This window comes from Cricetulus griseus, assembly GCF_003668045.3.
Source record: "Cricetulus griseus strain 17A/GY chromosome 1 unlocalized genomic scaffold, alternate assembly CriGri-PICRH-1.0 chr1_0, whole genome shotgun sequence".
NCBI lineage: Eukaryota > Metazoa > Chordata > Mammalia > Rodentia > Cricetidae > Cricetulus > Cricetulus griseus.
In genome coordinates this window covers 151843837-151867159 of record NW_023276806.1, presented here as the reverse complement: position 1 = coordinate 151867159, position 23323 = coordinate 151843837, and the positions used below count along the sequence as shown (strand labels likewise).

At 37.9% G+C, this 23323-nt stretch overlaps 1 protein-coding gene across 3 annotated transcripts in view; it reads left to right on the top strand.

Annotated features, from left to right (window-relative positions):
• Washc4 (WASH complex subunit 4) overlaps positions 1-23323 on the top strand; it is a 59488-nt gene that overhangs the window by 24151 nt on the left and 12014 nt on the right. For 2 of the 3 annotated variants that reach the window (XM_027392516.2, XM_027392518.2), the window contains 12 exons: positions 4784-4909; positions 7221-7328; positions 8094-8240; positions 8361-8440; positions 9836-9941; positions 10533-10649; positions 12050-12218; positions 12644-12798; positions 16775-16849; positions 17445-17549; positions 19387-19521; positions 21326-21434. In XM_027392516.2, coding sequence (XP_027248317.1) covers positions 4784-4909; positions 7221-7328; positions 8094-8240; positions 8361-8440; positions 9836-9941; positions 10533-10649; positions 12050-12218; positions 12644-12798; positions 16775-16849; positions 17445-17549; positions 19387-19521; positions 21326-21434 — 1432 coding nt within the window. The remainder of the gene's footprint in view (positions 1-4783; positions 4910-7220; positions 7329-8093; positions 8241-8360; positions 8441-9835; positions 9942-10532; positions 10650-12049; positions 12219-12643; positions 12799-16774; positions 16850-17444; positions 17550-19386; positions 19522-21325; positions 21435-23323) is intronic. The other variant, XM_027392517.2, reaches the window with a different exon arrangement.

Sequence of the window (23323 nt, the reverse complement as noted above, 5' to 3'; positions counted from 1 at the left end):
AGGAAAGATGAATAAGTTGATAGTGGCACCAGGAATTGCATACTTCAAGGCTCCCACAAAAGGGGAGCGCTTCTCTTTCCTGCTTGCCTTAGATGCTTGTTGTTTCTTGTTCTTCTTTTAACTTTCTCCAGTGGTGCACAAAAGTGATAATCCTCTAGCTGACAAGGGAAGACTTGTATATGTCATAAGCCTCAGTCTCCTGCCACTTTTTCAGGACACTATCTTCCATCACATGCATCCGTCCTCTAAGCTAGCACATATGGTGCTGGGTGGTTTAGGGAAGCTCGCCTTTGTCACCGAGTATGCACCATCACTCTGGTAGTCAGCTATAGTTATTCATGGGATAGTGCTTTCTCACATGTGGTTAGAGAGAAGGCTGGAAGGCACTTAGCCAAATTAACCAAAAGACAGAAAGAGAAAATCCAAATTAATAAAATTAGACATGAGGCAGGGTGGGGATTACAGCAGACACTGAGGAAATTCAGAGAATCATCAGAGATACTTTAAAAACCTGTATTCCACCAAATAGGAAAACCTAAAAGAAATGAATGAATTTTTTGTTTTGTACAACCCACCAAAGTTCAATCAAGTAAATAAGCAATTTAGACAGACTTGTAACCCCTAGTGAAAGAAGTCATCATTAAAATTCTCCCAACAACAACAAATACCAGGGCTAGAAGGAGTCAGCACTGAGTTCTACCAAATCTCTGAAGAAGAATCAATACCAGTACTCCTCAACTTATTCATAAAGTAAATCACAAGAACTATAACCTTGATACAAAAAAACCACACAGAGGCCCAACAAGAAAAGAAAGTTATACACTCATATCCCTTATGATCAAAAATTCTCAATAAAATACTTGTAAACTGAATATAACATATCAAAAAGATTATGCATGATGATCAAGTAGGCCTCATCCCAGGAATGCATGGATGGTTCAATATGCATAAATCAACAAATGTAACCCAGTACATGACAGACTGAAAGACAAAAACCATATGATATCTCATTGGATGTAGAAAAGGCATTAGACACCATCCAATACCTTCTCACGATAAAAGTCTGGAGAGACTAGGGATATAAGGGACATACCTCAATATAAATAAATATAAATAAATATAATAAATAAATAAATAAGCAAGCCCACAGCCAACATCAATCTAAATGGAGAGAAACTCAAATATGTACACTAACTAGGAATCAGACAAGGATTTCTCTCCACACCTATTCAGTGTACTTTAGCTAGAGCAATTAAATAGCTGAAGGTGGCCAAAGGGATACAGATAGGAAAAGACAGAGTCAAAGTTAAGACCCTGAAAACTCCACCTACAGCTGATAAACACTTTCAACAAAGTAGCAGGATGTAAAATTGAGCCACAGAAATCAGTAATCTTCCTATTTACAAATAACAAGCATACTGAAAAATAAGGAAAACAGTACCTTTTACAGTAGCCTCAAAAAATATGTATCTTGGAATAACTCTAACCAAGCAAGTGAAAGATTTGTTTAATAAAAACTTTTAAGACATTGAAGAAATTGAAGACACTAGATGGAAAGACCACCCCTGCTTACGGATCCGTAGGATTAACATTGTGAAAAATGGCCATTCTACCCAAAGCAGTCTAGATTCTTTGCAATTCCCACCAAAATTCCAATGCAGTTCTTCCCAGAAATTGAAAAAAACTTCAATTTCAACTTCATATGGATACACAAAAACTAAAGATAGTTAAAACACTCCTGAATAATAAAAGAACTGGCAGAGGTATCACCATCCCAGATTTCAGATTACATTACAGAGCATGGCATTGGCATGGCATTGACATGAAAACAGACATATTGATCAATGGAATCAAATTGGAGACCCAGACATAAGCACAGCTATGGATATCTCATTTTTGAACAAGGAGCCAAAAATACACACTGGAAAAAAGACCGTATCTTCAGCAAATGGTGCTGATCAAACAATGGTTGCATGTAGAAAGATGAAAATGGATTTATATCTGCTATCCTGCACAAAACTCAACTACAAGTGGATCAAGGACTTCAACGTAAGACGAGCTATCCTGAATCTGATAGAAGAGATAGTGGGAATAGGCTTGAACTTACTGGTGCAGGTAGAACTTTCTGGACAGGACACCAATAGCACAGGCACAAACCAGAAACTAATAAATGGGACCCCACAAAGATAGAAAACCACAAAGGACCACAAAGGACACCATCATTTGGGCAAAGTGACAGCCTAAAGAATGGGAAAACATCTTTACCAATTATAAATCTGATAGAGAGTTAATATCTAAAATATATAAAGAACTAAAAATTGAGTATCAAGAAAACAAATAACACAATTAAACAGAGTACAGAACTAAGCAGAAAAATCATCAAAAGATGAGGCACAGACGGCTGACCAACAAAATAGTGCTACACCCTTAGAAATCAGGGAAATAGAAATTAAAACTACTTGGATATTTTCTCTTACCCATTCATAATGGCCAAGACAATAAACCAAATGGCAGCTCATACTGGCAAGGTTGCCAGGAGGGGAACAGTCATCCACTGCTGGTGGGAGTGCGACTTGTATAATCACTGTGAAAATCACTGGTTCCTCAGGAAGCTGGGACTTGATCTACCTCAAGATCCCGCTATACCACTCTTGGGACTAAGGACTCTGCATCTTACTACAGAGGTGTTTGCTCTTCTGTGTTCATTGCTTCTTTATTCATAATAGCCACAAATTAGAAATACCCTACATGACCCCCAACAAAAGAATGGAAATGAAATTGTACATATTTACACAATGGAATGTTACTCAGCTGTTAGGAAAAAAGGAAATTTGCAGATAAATGATTGGAGCTAGAAAAAAAGATCATCTGGGTGAGGTAACCCAGACCCCTAAAAGACAAATACTGTATATTTTCTCTTCACATTTGGATGCTACCTTTTAAATGTGTGGTATGTGTTCTACAGTCTGAATAACCACAGAGGTCAGGTACCAAGGGTGGGTAGTGGTGGTGGTGGGAGGACCTCCCAAGGAGGGGAAATAGAATGTAGTGTTATGGATTGATAAAGGGGAAACTAGACTAGGAGAATCAGAGACTGGGACCACATATAAGACCTGTACAGTTTCTCCCCAGAGGGAGTCCCAGCACTGAGATAGGAAAGTGGACACAGACCCCCCGACACCCCCCCCCCCAGCCCCAGCCAAGAAGCTATTTGGTATTCATACCTGCTGGCAAAAGGAAAATCAGTTTTCAGGGCCGGCTCTATGCCCACTCCATAGTTGTGGTTGTTTTGTTTTTTTTGTGTGTGTCTATAGTATTTTTTGGCTTCTTTTTTTTTTTTTTTTTTTTATAATTTGAAGAAGAGTGAACATAAAGTTGGGTGGGAAAGGAGAGGGGAGGATCTGGGGAGAACTAGGGGAGGGGAAAACATGATCAAAATATTGTTTTTAATCTTAAAGAGAAATTGAAGAAAAAAATGAATAAAGGGTTTTAAATCCTTTGGAGGTTTAAATGTAGAACATACGAGGTGCTGAACAAATGGCCTAGCAGATAAAAGAGCTTGTGACTTTTCCAGAGGACCTGAGTTCAGATTCTATCATCCACATTGGCTGCTCACAATCACCTGTGACTCCAGCTCCTGCAGGTCCAAGGACCTCTTCTGGCCTCTGCAGATACCCGAGCACACATACACATAAATTTAAATATATAACCTCATCCATCATCCTATTTACTGTTTCCTCTTGTTTCTCTGAGTTTAGAAGCATTAAAAACAACATAAAAAAATAAAAGTAAAAACCCTTTAAGCCTCAGAAGACCTGTGTGCTCCATCATGAACAGAACGGAGGAGAACATGTGTTTTTGTTCTTGGGCTGCGTGGAGAGAAGGCTGATGAACAGACAGATATGGACTGTGGAAATTGGTCTAGGCCAGTGGTTCTCAACCTTCCCAGTGCTGTGGCCCTTTAACACAGTTCCTCATGTTGTGGAGACCACCAGGCAGACATAACATTATTTTCATTGCTACCTCATAATTGCAATTTTGCTACTGTTATGAATCGTAATATAAGTATTTGATATGTGACCCTAGTAGGGGTTGTGACCCACAGGTTGAGAACCACTGATGTCCATGGGTGGTAGTTTGGTGCTCAGAAGTTCCCTTGTGTGTATTCATGAAGGAAGTAACTCCTCAGTTTTCAGTTTCTGGCTCCATAGTCCTTGGTTCCCTGCTCTGAGTATTAGCAGATGGGATCTGTTCTCTTCCCAGCAGTTAAGATGAGGATGAGTTACTAGGTATGTCCCTGGCACATATATACCATTTTACCGAAGAGGTTTTTTTAATTAAGTGAAAAGACTTTTGAAAGCCAGTATTCACTGCATTAACAGTGTAAATGTCTGGTATTTGATAGTTCAGGAAACTAATATATAAGACTGCTTTGAAACTCAGGTGGTATTTTGTCAGGAAGAGTATTTCTTACTCTCTAAGAATTGACTTTAAATGGAGAGATGACTCAGAGCTTAAGAGCACTAGCTGATTTTCTAGAGGATCCATATTTAATCCTAGAAGCTCACAACTGCCCCTATCACCAGTTCCAAGAGATCAGCACCCACTTTTGGCCTCTGCAAGCACTGTATGCATGTGTTGCACAGACATACATGCAGGCACAATGCCTATACACATAAAATAATAGAGAGACTAGAAATACTGGTTATTGGCATGCATACATACATAGAGAAGGAAGTCTGCATGAAATCTGTGCAATTTCACTGTTTATTTTCTTTTGTAGGGCTTCTTATATGCATATAGTATTAGTACCATTATTAAAACCACAATGAATCTCTACATGTCCATGCAGAAGCCTATGACCAAAACCTCAGTGAAGGCATTATGCAGGCTCATTGAACTTCTCAAGGTAAGTCAATGCTGTTTTACTTTGCTACTACCACTGGGACAGTAGAATGCTCTTGGGAGAAAGTGAGCTTAAAATTGAAAGAAATCTCTGAGAAACAACCATGATTGACTGATACAGGCTCTTCTTTATACAGGGTGTGTGCTGGCAGCCTCAGAACTCAGCCTAGCTCACCTTAAATGTGCTCAGATTATACTCTCTGATGTATTTAATGCAGTACCTGACAGTCAGAGGAAACTATATAACTCAAAGTCTAGTTTGTCATGAAGCCCTGGGTGTCCATGTGACTTACTGAGTTTTCTCCTGAAAGAGAAAACTGGGTGTGAACCTGCACTTACATATCTGTCAAGTTGAGAGAGTTAAGGACCTCTGTGTTTAACAACTTCATTAGCAGCTAATCGAAACAGATAGAAGGGAGAGTTAGCCTCAGGGTTATTAGTAGTTGTCTTACTTATGGAAGTGTTAAAAAGCAAGTTGCGTGAATTGAAAACTATTTGTGCTAAAATACCCATTATTTAAAATGGTTCATATGAAATGAGGTCAGTTTACATGGCACTGTTAATTGTAGTTCAGATCGAGCACTATGGTCTTGTTAGTAGCAGTGGCCTAACGGAGGTAATCAGGTAACTTCAGAGTTGGTGCACTTACTGGAGTGTAAAATGTTTCTTAGCATGAACCGTTGTAGGCAGAAGAATCCAGATATGAATTAAGATTCAAATTTGTTGGTAAGGTTCTAGTAATCCAAAAAATTGTATTTACTTAGGATTGCTTTCTCTTTCTTTTTTTAAAACTATGTTGCCAAGTGTCTTTTTTGTTTTTCTCTGAGAAAGGATCTCACTATATTAGTATCTGTGTCTTAGTTAGGGTTACTATTGCTGTGATGAAACACTATGACCAAAAGCCAAAAGAAAGCTGGAGAGGAAAGGGTTTATTTCACTCACACGTCCATATAACAGTTCATCATAAAAAAAAAAAAAAAAAAAAAAAGGATAGGAACTCAAACAGGACAGGAAACTAGAGGCAGGAGCTGATTGAGAGGCCATCGAGGGATGCTGCTTACTGGTTTGCTTACATGTCTTGCTCAGCCTGCTTTCTTACAGAATCCAGGACCACCAGCCCAGGGATGGCATCACCTATAATGGGATGGGCCCTTCCCCTCCCCCATCAGTCACTGATTTAAGAAAAAGCCCTACATCAGGTTCTTATTGGAGGCATTTTTCTCAGCTGAGGTTCCTTCCTTTTAAATGACTCTGGCTTGAGTCAAGGTGATGTACAACTAGCCAGCAAACTTAGGTTACTTTTCAACTCATGGCAGTTCTCCTGCCTCATCCTTTTGAATGCAGTGATTATAGGCCTGTTCTACCATACTTGGCGTTAGGGCAGTTAATGGGTACAGGAGGTTTTGACAATTTTAAATCATCAGCACTTAATTATTAATGATGGTGACTTTTTTTTAAAAACTTACTGTGTTTTTGTTTGGGGGAAACAAACAACCTATACATGCTTTTATTTTGGTTTTCTAATGATTGTGTAAAAAATAATACTTAATTCGTTTGGAATCTGGAGTATTTATAGAAGGGATACTAGTTTCATTTAACAGATGTCTTTCCCAAGCACGTCTTATCTTTTTATTTTTTTAAAAAGATTTTTGACAAATACAAGTGGTTAATTTTAATGGAGTTGAATTTTCCAACCTTGGGTGTGGGTGTGTGTGTGTGTGTGTGTGTGTGTGTGTGTGTGTGTGTGTGTGTGTGTCTGTCTGTCTGTCTGTCTGTCTGTCTGTCTGTCTGTCTGTCTTTGTTTGTAGGGGTGTATGTATTATGCACCTGGGCATAGAGGCCAGAGATCGACCTCAGATGTTGATTCTTTAAAGCTGTGTATTTTGTTTTGTTTTGTTGAGACAGGGTCCTGGGGCTTACAGATGAGACTAGCAAGCTCTAGGGATCCTCTCTGTCTCATAAGCATTGAGGGAAAGCTTGTGCCCCTCCTCCCCATGCTTGGGCGTTTTTTTTTTTTTTTTTTTTTTTTTTTTAACATAAAAGTGGGAATTCAGTCTTGGTTCTTCATGCCTTTGAGATGAGCAAGCACTTAAAGATTCAGTAATCTCTGCAGCCCCAAGTGGTAGGTGTTTTGTTTTGTTTGTGCTCATTTTGATATTTGCCCCCCACACCAGACTCATTTACAAATTCCTTCTGAGCCATCTCTCCAGCTCCTACATATTCCTTCTTTTGCCTAGGGTCATGAAGGTTTTCTCTAATGATTTTACTTGTAAGTTTTAAGTTCATTTTTGCAAAGTTACTTTTGTTTCTTTTAGGCGATAGAGCATATGTTCTACAGGAGAAGCATGGTTGTAGCGGATTCAGTGTCACATATAACACAGCACCTTCAGCATCAGGCTCTTAATTCTATTTCTGTAGCCAAGGTATGCAGATTACTGTGTACTCTATACTCGGCATAATTAAGCTATTGTGTTCTATCTGCATATCCTGCTTTAGCCTCTTTATTCTGTTCCTGCAAATGTGTTATTTCTATAGTGCTTTATCCATTGCATTTTGCAATCTTTTAGTTACCAGAATTGTACCAGAGAATAATTACAGTGTCTGAGAAACAACCATGATTGACTGATACAGGCTCTTCTTTATACAGGGTGTGTGCTGGCAGCCTCAGAACTCAGCCTAGCTCACCTTAAATGTGCTCAGATTATACTCTCTGATTATACTCTGATTTGATGCAGTAGCTGACAGAGGAAACTATCTAACTCAAAGTCTAGTCCTGAAGTCTAGTCTTGTCATGAAGCCCTGGGTGTCCATGTAACTTACTGAGTTTTCTCCTGAAAGTGAAAACTGGGTATGGACCTGCACTTACATATCTGTCAAGTTGAGAGAGTTAAGGACCTCTGTGTTTAACAACTTCTTTAGCAGCTATTCTCAACAGATAGAAGGAAGGGCTTTGATCCTCATGTTTAGACATTCTTTGTTATTAGATTAATGTGAATGTGTTTAAGCCCACTGCGTTTGCTGTCCAGCAGTGCTGAGAGAGACAGTTACAGAGCTAAGTTGAGAACAGTGGGGGAAAGTGTTATCCTGTGCTCTCCTGAGTGCCAGAGAGAATAGAATAGAGGATTTTTTTCCTTTGGAACTTAACTATGTTGTAATTGAAACTAATAATTTTCTGTTTGATCTTTAAGAAAAGAGTAATTTCAGACAAAAAATACAGTGAACAGCGTCTTGATGTGCTTTCTGCTCTCGTTTTGGCTGAAAATACCCTAAATGGACCAAGCACAAAGCAACGACGACTTATTGTTTCTTTGGCGTTAAGTGTTGGCACACAAATGGTAAGTTTATTGCTCTTATTCATGGAATAAGCATGCGGTTTGAGGTTCGCAGTTCATTATTAGCCTAAGAAACTTGACCTTATTGTGATTTCACTTCGTGTTTTCCCTTCTTGCCAATAGAAAACCTTTAAAGATGAGGAGCTCTTTCCCCTTCAAGTAGTCATGAAGAAGCTGGATCTCATCAGTGAACTTAGAGAACGGTAAGTAGGACTGGGCGTGAGGCTGGTCAAAGCCTGGGCTGATAGAACACAAAACAGCCATCCTGCCTGCTCATCTTCAACATTGCCCCACTCCAGCCTCCTCCTGTTTTTCTCCGTGGTCTAGGCTGGGATCACAGGGTGTGCCGACACATTCAGTTCTTTTTGTCTTTAGCACAGCAACAATCGGGATGAGATCCACAGGGAGCGTTAGTTCCTCTCTGTAACCTCTGACCAGAAGGAGACTGTGACTGCAACATTGTCCTGACTTAGCTTGGCTTTCACAGGAAGCATGAATCCTCTGGAAGAACTCACACTAGACAAAACAGTGTACCCTCAGGGTGTTTGGCAGATTCTGGTGTCCATTGTCATTACTTTATTGTTGTCACTACTGGACTTCCAGACTTGTTGCTTAATAAAAAAGCTTTATTCCTTGTGAGCCACTTGAAGATCATGACACACCATGTTGTGTGCTTTTATTTGGAACTTTGGAACTTTGACTTGATGCCTCAGAAGCTGGGTTGGGTTGGACTGACTTGGAGAAGGCTTGTTTTTGCAGGTGCTTGTGACGGTTTTCTTTTCATTAAGTGGCTGTAGGTTTCCAGAAGGGACAATGAGCACTGCACTTTTGACAAGGCCAAGCTATTGTGTTATAGCACAATTCTCATTTAATGTTCATAATTTTGTTTGCTCTTCTGAGAAGCTGATATTTTGGTAGTTAGTGGTATTTAATTTCAATTCTTGACAGAAATTTGAACCTTCACTATAAGATACTTGGGGTAAGTGCCTTCTCCTGTAAGCATTAAATAGTCATTTGGTAGGCTCTATGTGACAGGTTTATTAGGTCATGGTGGCTTTAAAAAAAAAAGTACAGGGTCTCACTATATACCCTGGCTGGCCTGGGACTGACTGTGGCTCAGGTGGGCCTCCATCTCACAGAGGTCCTCCTCCCAAAAGCTGGGACTTAATAGAGAGAATTGAGTACACAAGATTTGGTAGGCTAAAAAAACAACAGTGAGGGATACCAAGGTCTTACCTCTTAAAATTTGTTTTTCACTTTGGAGACAGGTAAGTTATACGTGTAATACAAGAATTGTTTCAGATAATATTGCAAGTAAAATAATTTTAACATATGTTTAATAGTCTGGGTTTTTCAACAATCTTAAAGCATGTACAGAATTTTGATAATTCAGGATATTAAATGTTTTATTACCTTTACTCAATTTGAAAAATGTGTAGTTTTATGACTTTGTGTAGTAATGTTGAGTGAAGTGATACAGAGAATGTAAATGAGGAAGACAGACCTCTTCCCCTTAGAGTACATAAAGTCATTCTGTTGTGTTGTTGAGGGATACTTGAATTTTGGTACCACTAATTACTTATTACCTTATATTGTAGAGTCCAAACACAGTGTGACTGTTGTTTTTTATACTGGCATCGAGCTGTCTTCCCAATTTACTTAGATGATGTATATGAAAATGCTGTTGATGCAGCTAGATTACATGTAAGTAAATAGTCATCTAAAAAAGTAAACATCATTCCTAGCCACTTTTTAAGTTTTAAATAGGTCATTTGATTTAATAAACCATCATAAAATTGACCTGTAATGATATTTTGAACATTGTTGTTATGCATATCCAATCAAGGTTATATAGTCCATGGTTAAATTGTGTATCAATACTAGTGAAATTACTTGTACTGTGCTTTAATTCTTCTCTACATACAGTTAGCCATTCTGGGCTTACTTGATTGAGCTTGCCTCAGTAGTCTTGATATTTACTTGTTGGCAGGCTGTATGCTACTCAGGTTCTTTATGGAAGGAAGAGTGTTTGAGTGCACGTATTATAGTAAAAGATGAGTGAATGTTAGCTTTTCTGTGTGTGTGTGTGTGTGTGTGTGTGTGTGTGTGTGTGTGTGTGTGTGTGTGTGTGCGCTTAAATTGTGTGTTTCAGGTTTTTAGGAAAATAAAGCAGTCATAGAACAGTATTCTTTTTCCTTCAGGTCAGAGGTTTTGTCTTTGTGTGTAATTAGCCTTTATAGTATCTTTAGAATTCTGTGTTTTTCTAACTTGGGTGTGTTTTAATTTTCTTGCTAGTACATGTTCAGTGCTTTACGAGACTGTGTGCCTGCCATGATGCATTCAAGGCATTTAGAGTCCTATGAGCTACTTCTGGATTGCTATGACAAGGAAATTATGGAAATTTTAAATGAGGTAAGATTGTATTTGAGATTGAAAGCTTTTTTGGGGGGCGGGGGTTTCGAGACAGGGTTTCTCTGGGTAGCTTTGGAGTCTATCCTGGCACTCGCTCTGGAGACCAGGCTGGCCTTTAACTCATAGAGATCTGCCTCCCGAGTGCTGGGATTAAAGGCATGCGCCACCAACGCCCGGCAAAATTGAAAGCTTAAAAGCAATGCTTTGGAAGCCAGTGTGATATAGTCTTCACTGAATCAGAAATTATTTAAACAAAACTGTGTGTTTATGAAGCACACTTGTGATTCCAGCACTCAGGAGGTTGAGGCAGGAAGATTGTGAGTTCCAGGCCCTGGCCCTTGTCTCATAAAAGCCCAAAGAAATTATTTATAAATAGTTTTTGTTTGGAAGATAAGATTAAAAATAAGCCAGCCTTCCAGCACAACCATATTCATTATGATGGAATTATGAAATATATTGTATGATCTTATTCTCTTTTTAGTTGTCCTGTGTTATCAAACCTTGCAAATGATCATAAATATTAATTAAAAATAAAACAAATAATGTGGTATTTGGAAGATGATTGATTGAATCACCTAAATGAAGTGTGTGTTTGTGTGTGTGTGTGTTTTAATGTTTGTGTAATGTGTTTGTGTGTGTTATGTCTCTGTGCACCTGTGCTGTGGTGCAAGTGTTCCCACAAAGATCAACCTGGAGTGTCTGTCCTTGTTTTGAGACAGGACAGTCATTGTACAAACCAGGCCAAATGGCTCTAGAGTTTTGGGAAATTCTCTTGTTTACCATCTCATGCTAGGATCCGGCTAGAATTCTGCATCTGTTTAGCAATGTTCTGAGGATCTGGACTCACACATGTTTACAAGTGCTTTTAATCTGCTGATTCATTTCCAAAGTCCTCATGATTTAAAAAACTTGTTTAAATTTTATTTTATGTGTATTTTTATTGCCTGCATGTATGTGCATGCAGCCCCTGTAATTTTTAATAAAAAGTATAAGGAAATCTATTTTTCTTTATTGCATATTGCATGATCCTTCTTTTGCTGCCATTTTCCATAAATTTTATGCTTTATAGTACATATTCATGTTCCATATAGTGAAGCCATTGGTTGGCTGTTTTTCATGAGAATTAAATATGATTTCATGAATTAGTTAAATTCATGAAAATGAAGTGTCAGTATTTAGCTGCCCCCTGTCCAAAAAAAAAAAATCACTAGTTTAAAATAGTAGAATACTTTTCCTTTTCAAACAAAAATTAAAATTTACCATTGTGGGGTTTAGCATCCTAAATCAAGCAACTAGTTGGTCAATTTCTCATCAGTGCGCTCTGAAGATCAAGGCATGAACGTGTCGGAACACTGCAGTGGGAGTGTCCTCTTGAACAACTCTCCATTACTTTTGAATAGCATTTGCTGGACAAGCTGTGCAAGGAAATTGAGAAAGACTTGCGGCTCTCTGTGCATACTCACTTGAAGCTGGATGACCGGAACCCCTTCCGAGTCGGCAGGAAAGACTTGGCTCTGTTTTTCTCTCTGAACCCGATTAGGTTTTTCAGTCGTTTCATTGACATTAGAGGTAAGTGCTTCCTTTGTCTCTTCTGACCCAAACAGCAGGTGACCTGGAGAGTCTCTTGCTCAGTCCCAAGTTCTCTTATTGCCTAGCAGTGTTTCAATCTTGTTGTGTAGCTCAGGGTAGCCCAGGCCCCATCTGTAACCCAGGTAGACCTCAGACTTGGGTCTCCTGCTGCAGCCTATCCCACCACACACAGTCCTGTGTTGTTGCTGTTTTTAAATTCTTTGAAGATAAGGTTTCACTCTCTAGCTAAGGCTAGTTTTGAACTTATGCTCTTCCTGCCTAACTCTCTGAGTGTTGATACTAGAACCTTATTTTAAAAGAACAAATTTGATTTTAAAATCATGTACTGTTCTTTTCCTTTTTTAACTTCATTTCTCCTACTGTTGATGAGTCAGACATGGCATTTTGTGGGTTTTGTTTTGTAGCTTATGTAACTCACTATCTAGACAAGACCTTCTACAATCTCACAACCGTAGCTCTTCACGATTGGGCTACTTACAGCGAAATGAGAAATTTGGCTACTCAACGCTATGGGTTGGTCATGACAGAGGCACATCTTCCTAGCCAGACTCTGGAGCAGGTATGTGTGTGGTGTTTCTGATGTGGCTGTATTAATTCATGAAATCTCTCTCTTTTTTCAGCCTTAATGACATGTATGTATGTATATGTATACATACATTATATTATATTTATTAATATATATTATTTATTTTATGTGTATTTGTTTTATGGGTATGAGTGCTTTGTCTGCATGTGTCTGTCTGTACCATGTGACTGGTGTCCACAGAGGTCAGAAGACAATGTCAGATTCCTTGTGGATAGAACTGAGAGCCTCATGTGTGTGCTGGAAACAAAACCAGGTTCTCCATAAGAACAAGTACACTTAACCACTGAGATAGCTCTGCATCCCTTTAATGTATTTCTTAATTTATTTTTATTACATAAATCTCATATTTGATAAGGACAAAAGAATTTATCATTGTCTTCCTGGGTATGCTTAATTCTGCAGCGCATGTAAAAGAAACGCAAACATATATGCACACACAGACTTTTCAGGAATGTACTAAGATAGGGTTCTACAGAACCCTAGAAAAGGATAGACAGGGTTGGATTTTAAACGGATGTAGTATATTAACTTTAAAAAAATTAGGAAAAACAGCTATTTATATATGTGCAAATTGCAAAGAAGCATTTGGTTTTGCTAATTCAATTAATTTATAATATGTCAATATTTCATGAATGTAGCATCAGACTGTTATTTTGTGTGTAATTCTTTTTAAGATATATTAATATTTATCTAAAAGACATTGTCTCAAAATTTGAGTATTTGTAGACAGAAGTTTCTATCCTTCCTGGTCCTGCGGCCCTGTTTAGTCCCAAATAAACATACTGAGGCTTATAGTAATTATGAACCATTTGGCCGATGGCTCAGGCTTCTTATTGGCTAGCTCTCTCTTAATTATTAACCCATTTCTATTAAACTATGTATTGCCACAAGGTTGTGGCTTATCCATAATGCTATGATATGTTACTCCTTTGGTGCCTACATGGCATCTCTCTCTCTCGAGACTCTCTCTCTCTCTCTCTCTCGAGACTCTCTCTCTTCCTCTTCCCAGCATTCCTAGTCTGGTAACTCTGCCTATAATTCCTGCCTGGCTACTGGTCAACCAACATTTATTCTCCAACCAATAAGAGAAACATATATTCACAGTAAAAAGCATCTCCTCTTTTCTGTCTAAATAAAAAGGAAGGTTTTAACTTTAACATAGTTTTATATAAAATTATATATATATGTGTATGTGTGTGTATATATATATAATATATGATATATTTTGTTATATATATTATATATCACATATATATATAATATATATATATATACACATATATATATAACAAAATAGTTACTGAGCAAGAATTATAGTTAACAATATTTAGTCCACTAACATTTGGCAAAATTTAAAGAAAATATTTTCTCATTTATCCTGTCTAAAGTTTTATGTGTAACTTAATTTTTCTCATAGCGAAGGAAAACCATAACCATAACTATCTGTCTTGAACTCCATCAAAGACTCTAGAAGGATAATACATAAACTCTAGAATTGACAGAGACATCTCGATGCCTGGACAGTCACCCAAAGTTCCTCTATAGAGTTAGGGGCATCCATCTTCAGCCCATAGGCCATAGTGTCTGGCATACTTTTTGATGAAGCAGGAAGCTTGAAGAACCATCCTGTTCCCTGGCAAGTTCAGCAGTCACTTTCTTTTGTAACCTGCTTGTCCAGTTTGGACAACATGCTGTCAGGCAATCCAGGCAAAAGCAGTTTCTTGTTCAAATGGCTATTCCTGCCATGTGAAAGGTAAACTCTGTAACGAGTTTCTTCAATGCCCATCTTCCTCTCTGACATAATTGGTGATTCCAGGAGCAGTTGTGTCTCGTTGTCATGAAAAACCTTAATAAACCATTTTAAATGCCATATTCTGTACGTCTTTGAAAGGTTGCTTTTTTTTTTTTAAAAAAAAAAGATTTTATTTATTTATTTATTATGTATACAGTCTTCTGACTGCATGCCAGCAGAGGGCACCAGATCTCATATAAGGTGGTTGTGAGCGACCATGTGGTTGCCGGGAATTGAACTCAGTACCTCTGGAAGAACAGTCAGTGCTCTTAACCTCTGTCTGAGCCATCTCTCCAGCCCTGCTTTTTTGTTGTTGTTATTGAAAGGTTTTGAAGAATACCTATCCATTTGAAATATATCTCTGTATACCTAGAAAACCTAAGTTTTGACTACGACAATTAAATTTGTATTTAATTAATTATACATTATGTTTTTAAATGAGCTGCATAAACACAGTATCTAAACAAGAGTAGCAATATACATATAACAAAATTGAACTTAAATTTGTATCAATAAACCAAAATCCACACCAATGCAAAGTATTCATTTGTATGTCATACTGCCTTTTTTTTCTTTAGAAAAATATTGCCTGTGATCATTAACCATTCATAGCCAACACCATTTAAATGAAAAGAAACATTTACAAACAATATTTGAGAATGTGGGCATAGTTCTCTCCAAACTGCTTCCTGCTTCCTGTCAATCCCAAGGGGATTTCTTTAACCTGTTATATTTATGGATTATTTCCAGGATCATTTTGTGAATCCTTTCATTCATTCATTAAGCATCTAGTATTTGTTGAGAGAGTACTGGAAATGAACCATGTTTAGTTCATATGCTTATAGCCTAAGGGGAGATAAAGTATATGAAGAACCTTCTAGGGTAGATCATAATAAAAGGTATAACCCTTAAGTGTAGTATGGTGATACTTTGAGAACTAGTTAGACAAACTGTAGAATAATATGTGGTATACCACTGAGTATTAGGGAAACATGTGGAGAAAGGAGGACTTTTAATAGAGGTAAAGGGTTTGGTGGCTGAGAGATAGTTTAGCATTGAGAGTACTTACTTTTCTTGCAATGGACCTGGGTTTGGTTCCCAGTGCCTACATGCATACAATGGTTTATAACTACCATTCCATGGGATCCAGCACCTTCTTCTGACCTTTGCAGGCACCAGGCACGCAAGTGTACACAGACATACACCCATACACATTAAAAAAACACACATGCACATGTGTACAAATGTATGAGCATGTGACACATGTCTTGCAGAGACAGGCAGATCTTTGAGTTTGAGGCCAGCCTGGTCTACAGAGCAAGCTCCAAGACTGCCAGGGATACACAGAGAAACTCTGTCTTGAAAAACAAAGCAAACAAACCATAAATCTATATATTTATATTTAAAAGGTGTTCTGGGGGTGAAGACTTCACTCAGCAGTTGAGAGCATGTACTCCTCTTGCAGAGGATCTGAGTTCAATCTCTAGCACCTATACCAGAAGGCTCACAATTGCCTGTAAGTTCAGCTCCAGGTGATTTGATACCCTTGTGTGCACACACACACCCCCACACACACTTTGATATAATTAAAAATTAAACCAGATCTAAAAGGGATCTGGCCTCCTCAAAAAAAGCATAAACTTTCTAAAATACCAGGGTACTGTCTGTTCTAGCTGTTAAACCTTAAAAAACTCTCTTAGCTTTTTTTTTTTTTTTCTTCTGGTGTTTAGAAGAATAATTACCTAATGGCTTTGAGAATTACATATGAAGAATAGTTCTTGTGTAATTTCTGAAAAGTAGTATGCATTTTTACAAATGTTCTTATAATGTCTTCTAAGTAACTTTTGGAGTCTATTCATTAGTTTACTTTGTAAAAAAAAAAAATATGAAGAGCAGAAGGATAGTCAGGAGATAGCTGTGTCTCTGGGTCTTGTGAGTCAGCTTTGTTTCTGCCCATGGAGGGGGGAAAATACAAAGCTGGCAGACTCTTGAAGTTGTTTGTATAAGTGGCTCTTGGAACTTTGGTACCTTTGTAGTTTTTAAACATGTTGAAAACTGTTGGGCAGCAGTGTAATCAGGAAGGTGTTCTATTGGTACAGATGTGACTAACCATACTCAACTAACAGTCCTGGCGTTTCTGTGTGGATTGTGTTGTAGGGACTTGATGTTCTGGAGATAATGAGAAACATTCACATATTTGTCTCTCGATACCTCTATAATCTCAATAATCAGGTGAGTGGAATTTAGAAAAAGATTTTATTTATATTGTTTTGTGCTTTAATGGCAAGATTTTACTCTGTAGTCCTGACTGACCTAGAGTTTACATCTAGCCTAGGCTGGCTTTGGGCTAATGCCTCCAGAGAGTTGGGATTACAGTGATGCATCACCATGCCCAGCTGGGATCAAGTTTTACACAGGGATGACTTTATAATAGAATGGCTGAAAGACCATGAATTGACTTTGCAAAGGTGAAAGTTGGTAAAATATGTAAAACAGAACAACTTTTTAGAGATTTTTTTTTGTTTTCCATGAGACAGGGCCTTACAGTGTAGCTCTGGCTAGCCTGGAACTTGCTAAATAGACCAGGCTGACCTTGAATGAACAGAGATTTGCATGGCGGGTGCTGGCATTAATGGAGTGTGACACCACTACAGCTGTAGCTGTTGAGATGCCTGCTTAGTCTTTGCTGCAGTATGTTAGTGTCATCTTTTGAGTGGCTTTTCAGTTAAATTATCCTTAATGAAAAGATTCTACATTTCCTTGGGTTACTGACCAATGTTTGGGATGAGGTGAATTCTTACTATTCATAAATTTGTTTGTATTGCAGATTTTTATTGAACGGACAAGCAATAATAAACATTTGAATACTATTAATATTCGACACATTGCTAATTCAATTCGAACACATGGGACAGGGATCATGAATACAACAGTAAGCATTTTTTTTGTGGGTTTGGTGGGTAATAGACTCTTGTTGGATTTAGCAATTTGGAAGATTATGTTTTACAGAGTTTTTGGTAAGCACACATTATCGTACCTGAATTTCCTTTTTTTTTTTCCCCTGATGGTATAAATAAGAATATCTGTTACTGTAGTGTTGAATGAGGTGGGTGCTATGATGGAAAAGGCTGTGTAAGGTCTCTTATCCTTCTGGACCATATTGTTAACAATGGAAGTCAGTATACTGTATGTGTGTGTTGGTTCTCTTATTCTCTCTGAAAATTATTTTGGAAATGAGTCACTGGGACCAGTTTACTTACTATCATTAGTGATGTTTTAAGGGGAGGGAGACCTAATTATTTAATAACTATGTGCATAAGCAAATTGCTAAAAATACTTTGGATCTTACTTGATGTGGGCAGTTACTTGTAATAATAGCTAAACTTGTAAACTATTTTCCCTCTCATGAAGTAAGGTTAATTTTTCCAGGAGAGAAGAAAAATGGGCATGCATAAAGATACCCTGAAACCGTTTGTAGTAAGGGAAGGGGCATGTAGAGAAGCCTGGAAAGCCAAATGGGGATCTTTGTTTTGCATCAGGGAAGACTGTAGTTTCTTAGGGGATGTGTGTGGTCTGATTAGCTGTCCTCCAGTGGTTACCAGTGTGGAAACAAGACTTAGACAGTCAGCATTTTAAAGATCAGGAGTCCTCAGACAGAGCGTGTCTGATCCTAAGAATAAATGTTATAGTGTCTAGAGGAGAAATGCTTTCTTCTATTGTAACAAACACTCACGTAACAAATGTTGATAGTGGATTATGTTTTATCAGGCATTGTGTGCTAAGCGTGGGAGTGAGAAAAGCAGGCATTTTCTATCTTTTTGGTAACAGAAGAATATTGACATTCATGTAGGTTACCTAGGAGGGAGAGAACCAGAGGGGCAAGTTGTCCACTATTATAGTGGGAAGGAGAGAGAAAGAAAAATAGAAAAGACCAAGGTGTTTATGCCTTAAATGTTTATGTCCTAAATAAGTGTTTATACCATGAGTAAGCACCCATTTCTGTAAGTAGGTAAGTATAGACAGTAACTTGGCCAACACCATTAGTAATACATGAGAGTAGTGGTGTAGGGGCTAGTGTAGGGCTTTCATTGCAGTATGAAATTAGTTTGATGAACTTCCTAAAACTTGAATCTCAGCTCAGATCTCACATCTGAAGATCTGTGAATCTGAGTTGGGCCTTTAGATAGTCATTCTCAAAGTACCTACCCTCTTTAATTTCTAGAATTTATTGGAGTTATGATTTAATGATTTGATAGTACATGTTTAAGATGTCTTCAATTCTGCTGGAATCTAAACTTAATGAGGATGAAGACCTCTAGCACTGGGACAGGCACATTGCCTTGCTTAGGAAAGGCTTCAGAGCCATATAGATGAGAGATTGTTTGATACCTTCCCCCAGCATCCTGTCTCTTCTATGCATACCCTTCCAGCCTTAGTAATAAAGCAGCTTACTATGGAAGAACTGGGGAGACTGTGACTGTGATTTAAATGGCTTAAATACTACGATTGAATTGTCGGTATGATGTTTTGTTTCCCAGTATAGGTCTTAATACTATCGTGAGAGTATTTTCCTTTTTTTTCTTTCTCTTTTGGTAAAAGTATATCCTGTAAATAAAAGAAATTTCTATGAATTTGGCAGTAAAACACTATTTAAATACTTCAGCTCCAGTAGTAGTTGAACTTTATAAATAGTACTTTTAGATCACTAACTCTGTAACATTATTTGAAATTTTATATTAACTTTTTACTTTATATTTTTTATTTTATAGGTTAATTTTACCTACCAGTTTTTGAAAAAGAAGTTCTATATATTTAGTCAATTTATGTATGATGAACATATCAAATCCAGATTGATTAAAGATATTCGGTTTTTCAGGGAGATCAAGGACCAAAATGATCACAAGGTATGCTGCATATATCCTTAAGTACCTGGATTGTCATGTAAATGACAGATGCTTGTGCTAGGCTTTTTACTTACACCTTTGTGGGTAGTCTTTGCCCATGTCTCCTGTGTCCATTCTCCTCCTGCTTCCTTGTAATTCCCTTATGTTCTCTAGGCTTAAGCTTACTAGAATATTAAATGATAATTGTAGCCCAGGTTATTTTATCTTTCAGTAATACACATACAAAACCATGCTCATTTTGAAGCATTTAAACAATGTCAAGTCCAAGTGCCACCTTCCTCACTTCTCTTCCCCGTTCTGTTTCTGGAGGCGGCTTCACACAATTATAGAGATACCACATTTTTATTGCAAAGATAGAGCAACCTTCTAATTGTTTGTATCATGTTCCTGATGTCATTGTTTTTAAGAGTTAATAATAAAGGGAGCTTATTCAACTCATGGGTATTTTAGTTATCTCTCTCTCTCTGTTCTTAAAAACGGAGCTTTAGATACAACATCATTAATTGGAGTCTGTTTCTGAAGGAAAATATCCTTGAAAAGAAATTTCTCTTATAGTGAATGAGAATGGATACTTCAGATTTCTGGCACATGTTGTCTAGCACTACAAAAATACTGAACAATTGATTTCCACCACATTGATTTTTAGAATGCTATTTTTGGGGACTGGGGGTGTAGCCTCTCGGAATTGGACTTGTTTGCCATGTCCCGGGTACCATAAGGAAAATACAAATATACCTGAGATAACTAAAAACAACAGAACCCGTGCTCATAAACAGAATTCTGTTTTCCCTTTGCCCTCCATATGAGTTTTCCCATTATGAGGTAAAAACTGTTGACCTGTAGGAAGTAAGTAGGGCAGAGGCCATAACTGAAGACGGAGAGTTCACGTGCCTGATGGATTCTGGATCTGCTTTGCTCTTTATAGAGCTGTCTGAATTTCACAGATTCATCTAGCCCCAGCTTCTTGTATATTAGTTCCTTGGTGTATTCCGTTATAGTAAAGGAATTAATATACAGTACAATCATCAGTAGAAAACTGTTGTAGATGCCTTTTTACTGGGGTGGAAGTTACAAGTAACCATGCTGCTACAGAGAGCCGGTGTCATTCAGTCAATGAACAGCTCTCCCTTAGTCTGTTCCAGAACTTGAAACCCGATGCCCTGTGCCCCCTGCCCCAATTGATGAAGGCAACTAGAAAATTTTTTTTCTGTTTTGGTTTTATGAGACAGGGTCTCATATGAGGCTGGTCTCACACTCACTGAATAGCCAAGGAGGGTCTTGAACTTTTGATCTTCCTGTGTTTACCTCACAAATGCTATGGTCATAGGTTTGTGCTACTGAGCTTAGCATTTTAAGTGACTTCTGTATTCATTTGTGAGGAATGTGTTTGTAAATTCTTTGGCAGCAAGCCTATAGAAACTTGATTACAAATCACTGAACACATGCAATTAGGGGCTTGGTTTGTTTTTTCAGTCTGGTAGAGTAGTTAGGTGTTAGGAAGCTAATAATGGTGGTGCAGAAGTGAGTTGAGTGTCACTAGTTTTTCCCTTCAGCTGATTCTAAAACAACAACAACAAAAACATTGACCTTGAACACAAGGAGGGTTTGTTACACAGATTTGACCTGAACACTAATAAGGTTTTTGTTGTTGTTATTATATAGATTTGCTATTAGACTTGAGTGATTTATTTTTTTTGTAAAGAATAATGTAATACAAAATTAGGACGGTGGTACTGACATGATCAATTTAGTAAGGATTTTATGTTTTAAGGGTCTAAAGATATCTTTAAATTTATCTCTTTAGTATCCTTTTGACAGAGCAGAAAAATTCAATCGTGGCATAAGAAAACTCGGAATCACACCAGAGGGACAGAGCTACCTTGACCAGTTCAGGCAGCTCATCAGCCAGATTGGTAAGTCACTTAAAAGTATTTAGAAATATATTACAAGTACCAGAGTTGCATACAGCACATATATGAGACAGCTCATGTATTGTTGTGTAAATGGGTCTACACGACTTCATCTCACTTACTAAACTATTGTGTATAAACTGCTGACAGTTAAATAGGATTTGTTGAAACAAATTAGATATTCACTGAATAAATGCACCCCCAGAATTACATTCATAATTAAAAATCAACTGCCAAGTAAAAGTAGTTTATAGGTTTTATGTAAAGTTAATTGTAGATTAAACACTGAATGATGTAATTTTTTAGCACTGTGTCATTTTGTACTTTTGTGTAGGAATTGTTGCGTTTTAGAAGCAGACTTGATTCCTGAAATATGGTACATAATTTTTAAAGGAAGAACTGCATTTAAATTCAAAGATTGGCAGGCTCTGGCCTTCTCTGAGCTGTTGACATGTGTTGTCTGTGTTAATGAAAGCCTGTGTTGGAATAGGCTGAAGAGAAACTGAGGCATCAAGTGCTGTTGACACTTTAGGCAACAGGCCAGCATAGGAAAGTCTTCAGTTGATTCATGTCTGACAGCTATTGATCATGCTCTCAGGGTCTGGCTTTGTGTGCCACCACCCAAAGTATGGGAAGTATTATTTCCATTAACTCATCCTAGATGATTTATTTATGGCAAGTAAATGTTTTAGATGCTGATGTGACAATAATTTATAGAGTTTGATCTAGGCCACAGCTAACAAATGGTAGAATCTAGTAGTCTGACTAGGGATTTTGCTTTTAGTACTATTCTTGGCTTGCCTCTTAGATTTTAAATAGTTAGCACTAAGTTGAAATAGTCAAACTAGGTATTTAATTTTTAAAAGATGTGTGTTATGGGGCCAGAGAAATGGCTCAGTGGTTATCCCAGCACCCACATGGTAGCTCACAACTGTCTGTATGGAACTCCAGTTTCAGGGGATCTGACATCCTCACACCAGTGCACAGAAAATGAATTTTATATTTTACAAAAACCTCCAGAGATATAACACACTCTAAAATATATAATTTTTAAAAATGCATGTTACATATATTTTAAACACACCTGGGAATTTCAATAGGCCTTAATGTAGCTCATCGTCCTTACTGTGTAGCATTAATATCAGAACAGTAATGCTTGTGAAATTTTAACTGTTACCTTTTTATTTGACCTGTTCTTTTTCTCCCAAATAATTTCATTTCTGTTATATATTGAATTCCTATTGTGACGCAGGACATGTTTGCTCTAGGGATGGGATAGTGAAGAAGGCAAATGTCGTACTCAGTGGATCTTTATCCTAGTTGAGGAGAAAGGCAGACAAAATGATGGGGTATCCATTAATAAACTCTGGGTAAAATATAATGGGGCTGGGCATCCTGTGCAGTGATTCAGGAAGACTTTCAGGGAAGTAAAATTTGAACAGCGACCTAAATAATGGGACAGAATCCACTTTGTGTGTGTGTATCTGGGGAAAGAGTATCAGACGGGTAATGGGAAGTGTAAAAATGGTGAGTCTCCAGGCATTTTTGAGGAATAGTTTGGAATAGGGATGAAATGAAGCTAATGAAGTCCTCAGTAGCAAGGCACATGAACATATGGAACAGCAGTCCTGGTCAGGACCGTGCAGTGTTGTGCTGTCACATGGAAATGGATGCCATTCTCAGATGGAACAAACTGTTGTCGTTTTCAGAAGGACATGACACTCCCCAGTTGAGTTTATGGGATCCTTGATTAGATGGAAGGGTACTGTGGGTCCTGAAGGTGGTAATGGGGAAGTCAAGTCAGCCATTGCACATGACAGTGGTCTAGGCAAGAGACTTCGGTGGAATACTCGATAGCTTGTTTTGAACCTCTTTTTCTCATGCCCGTTGCT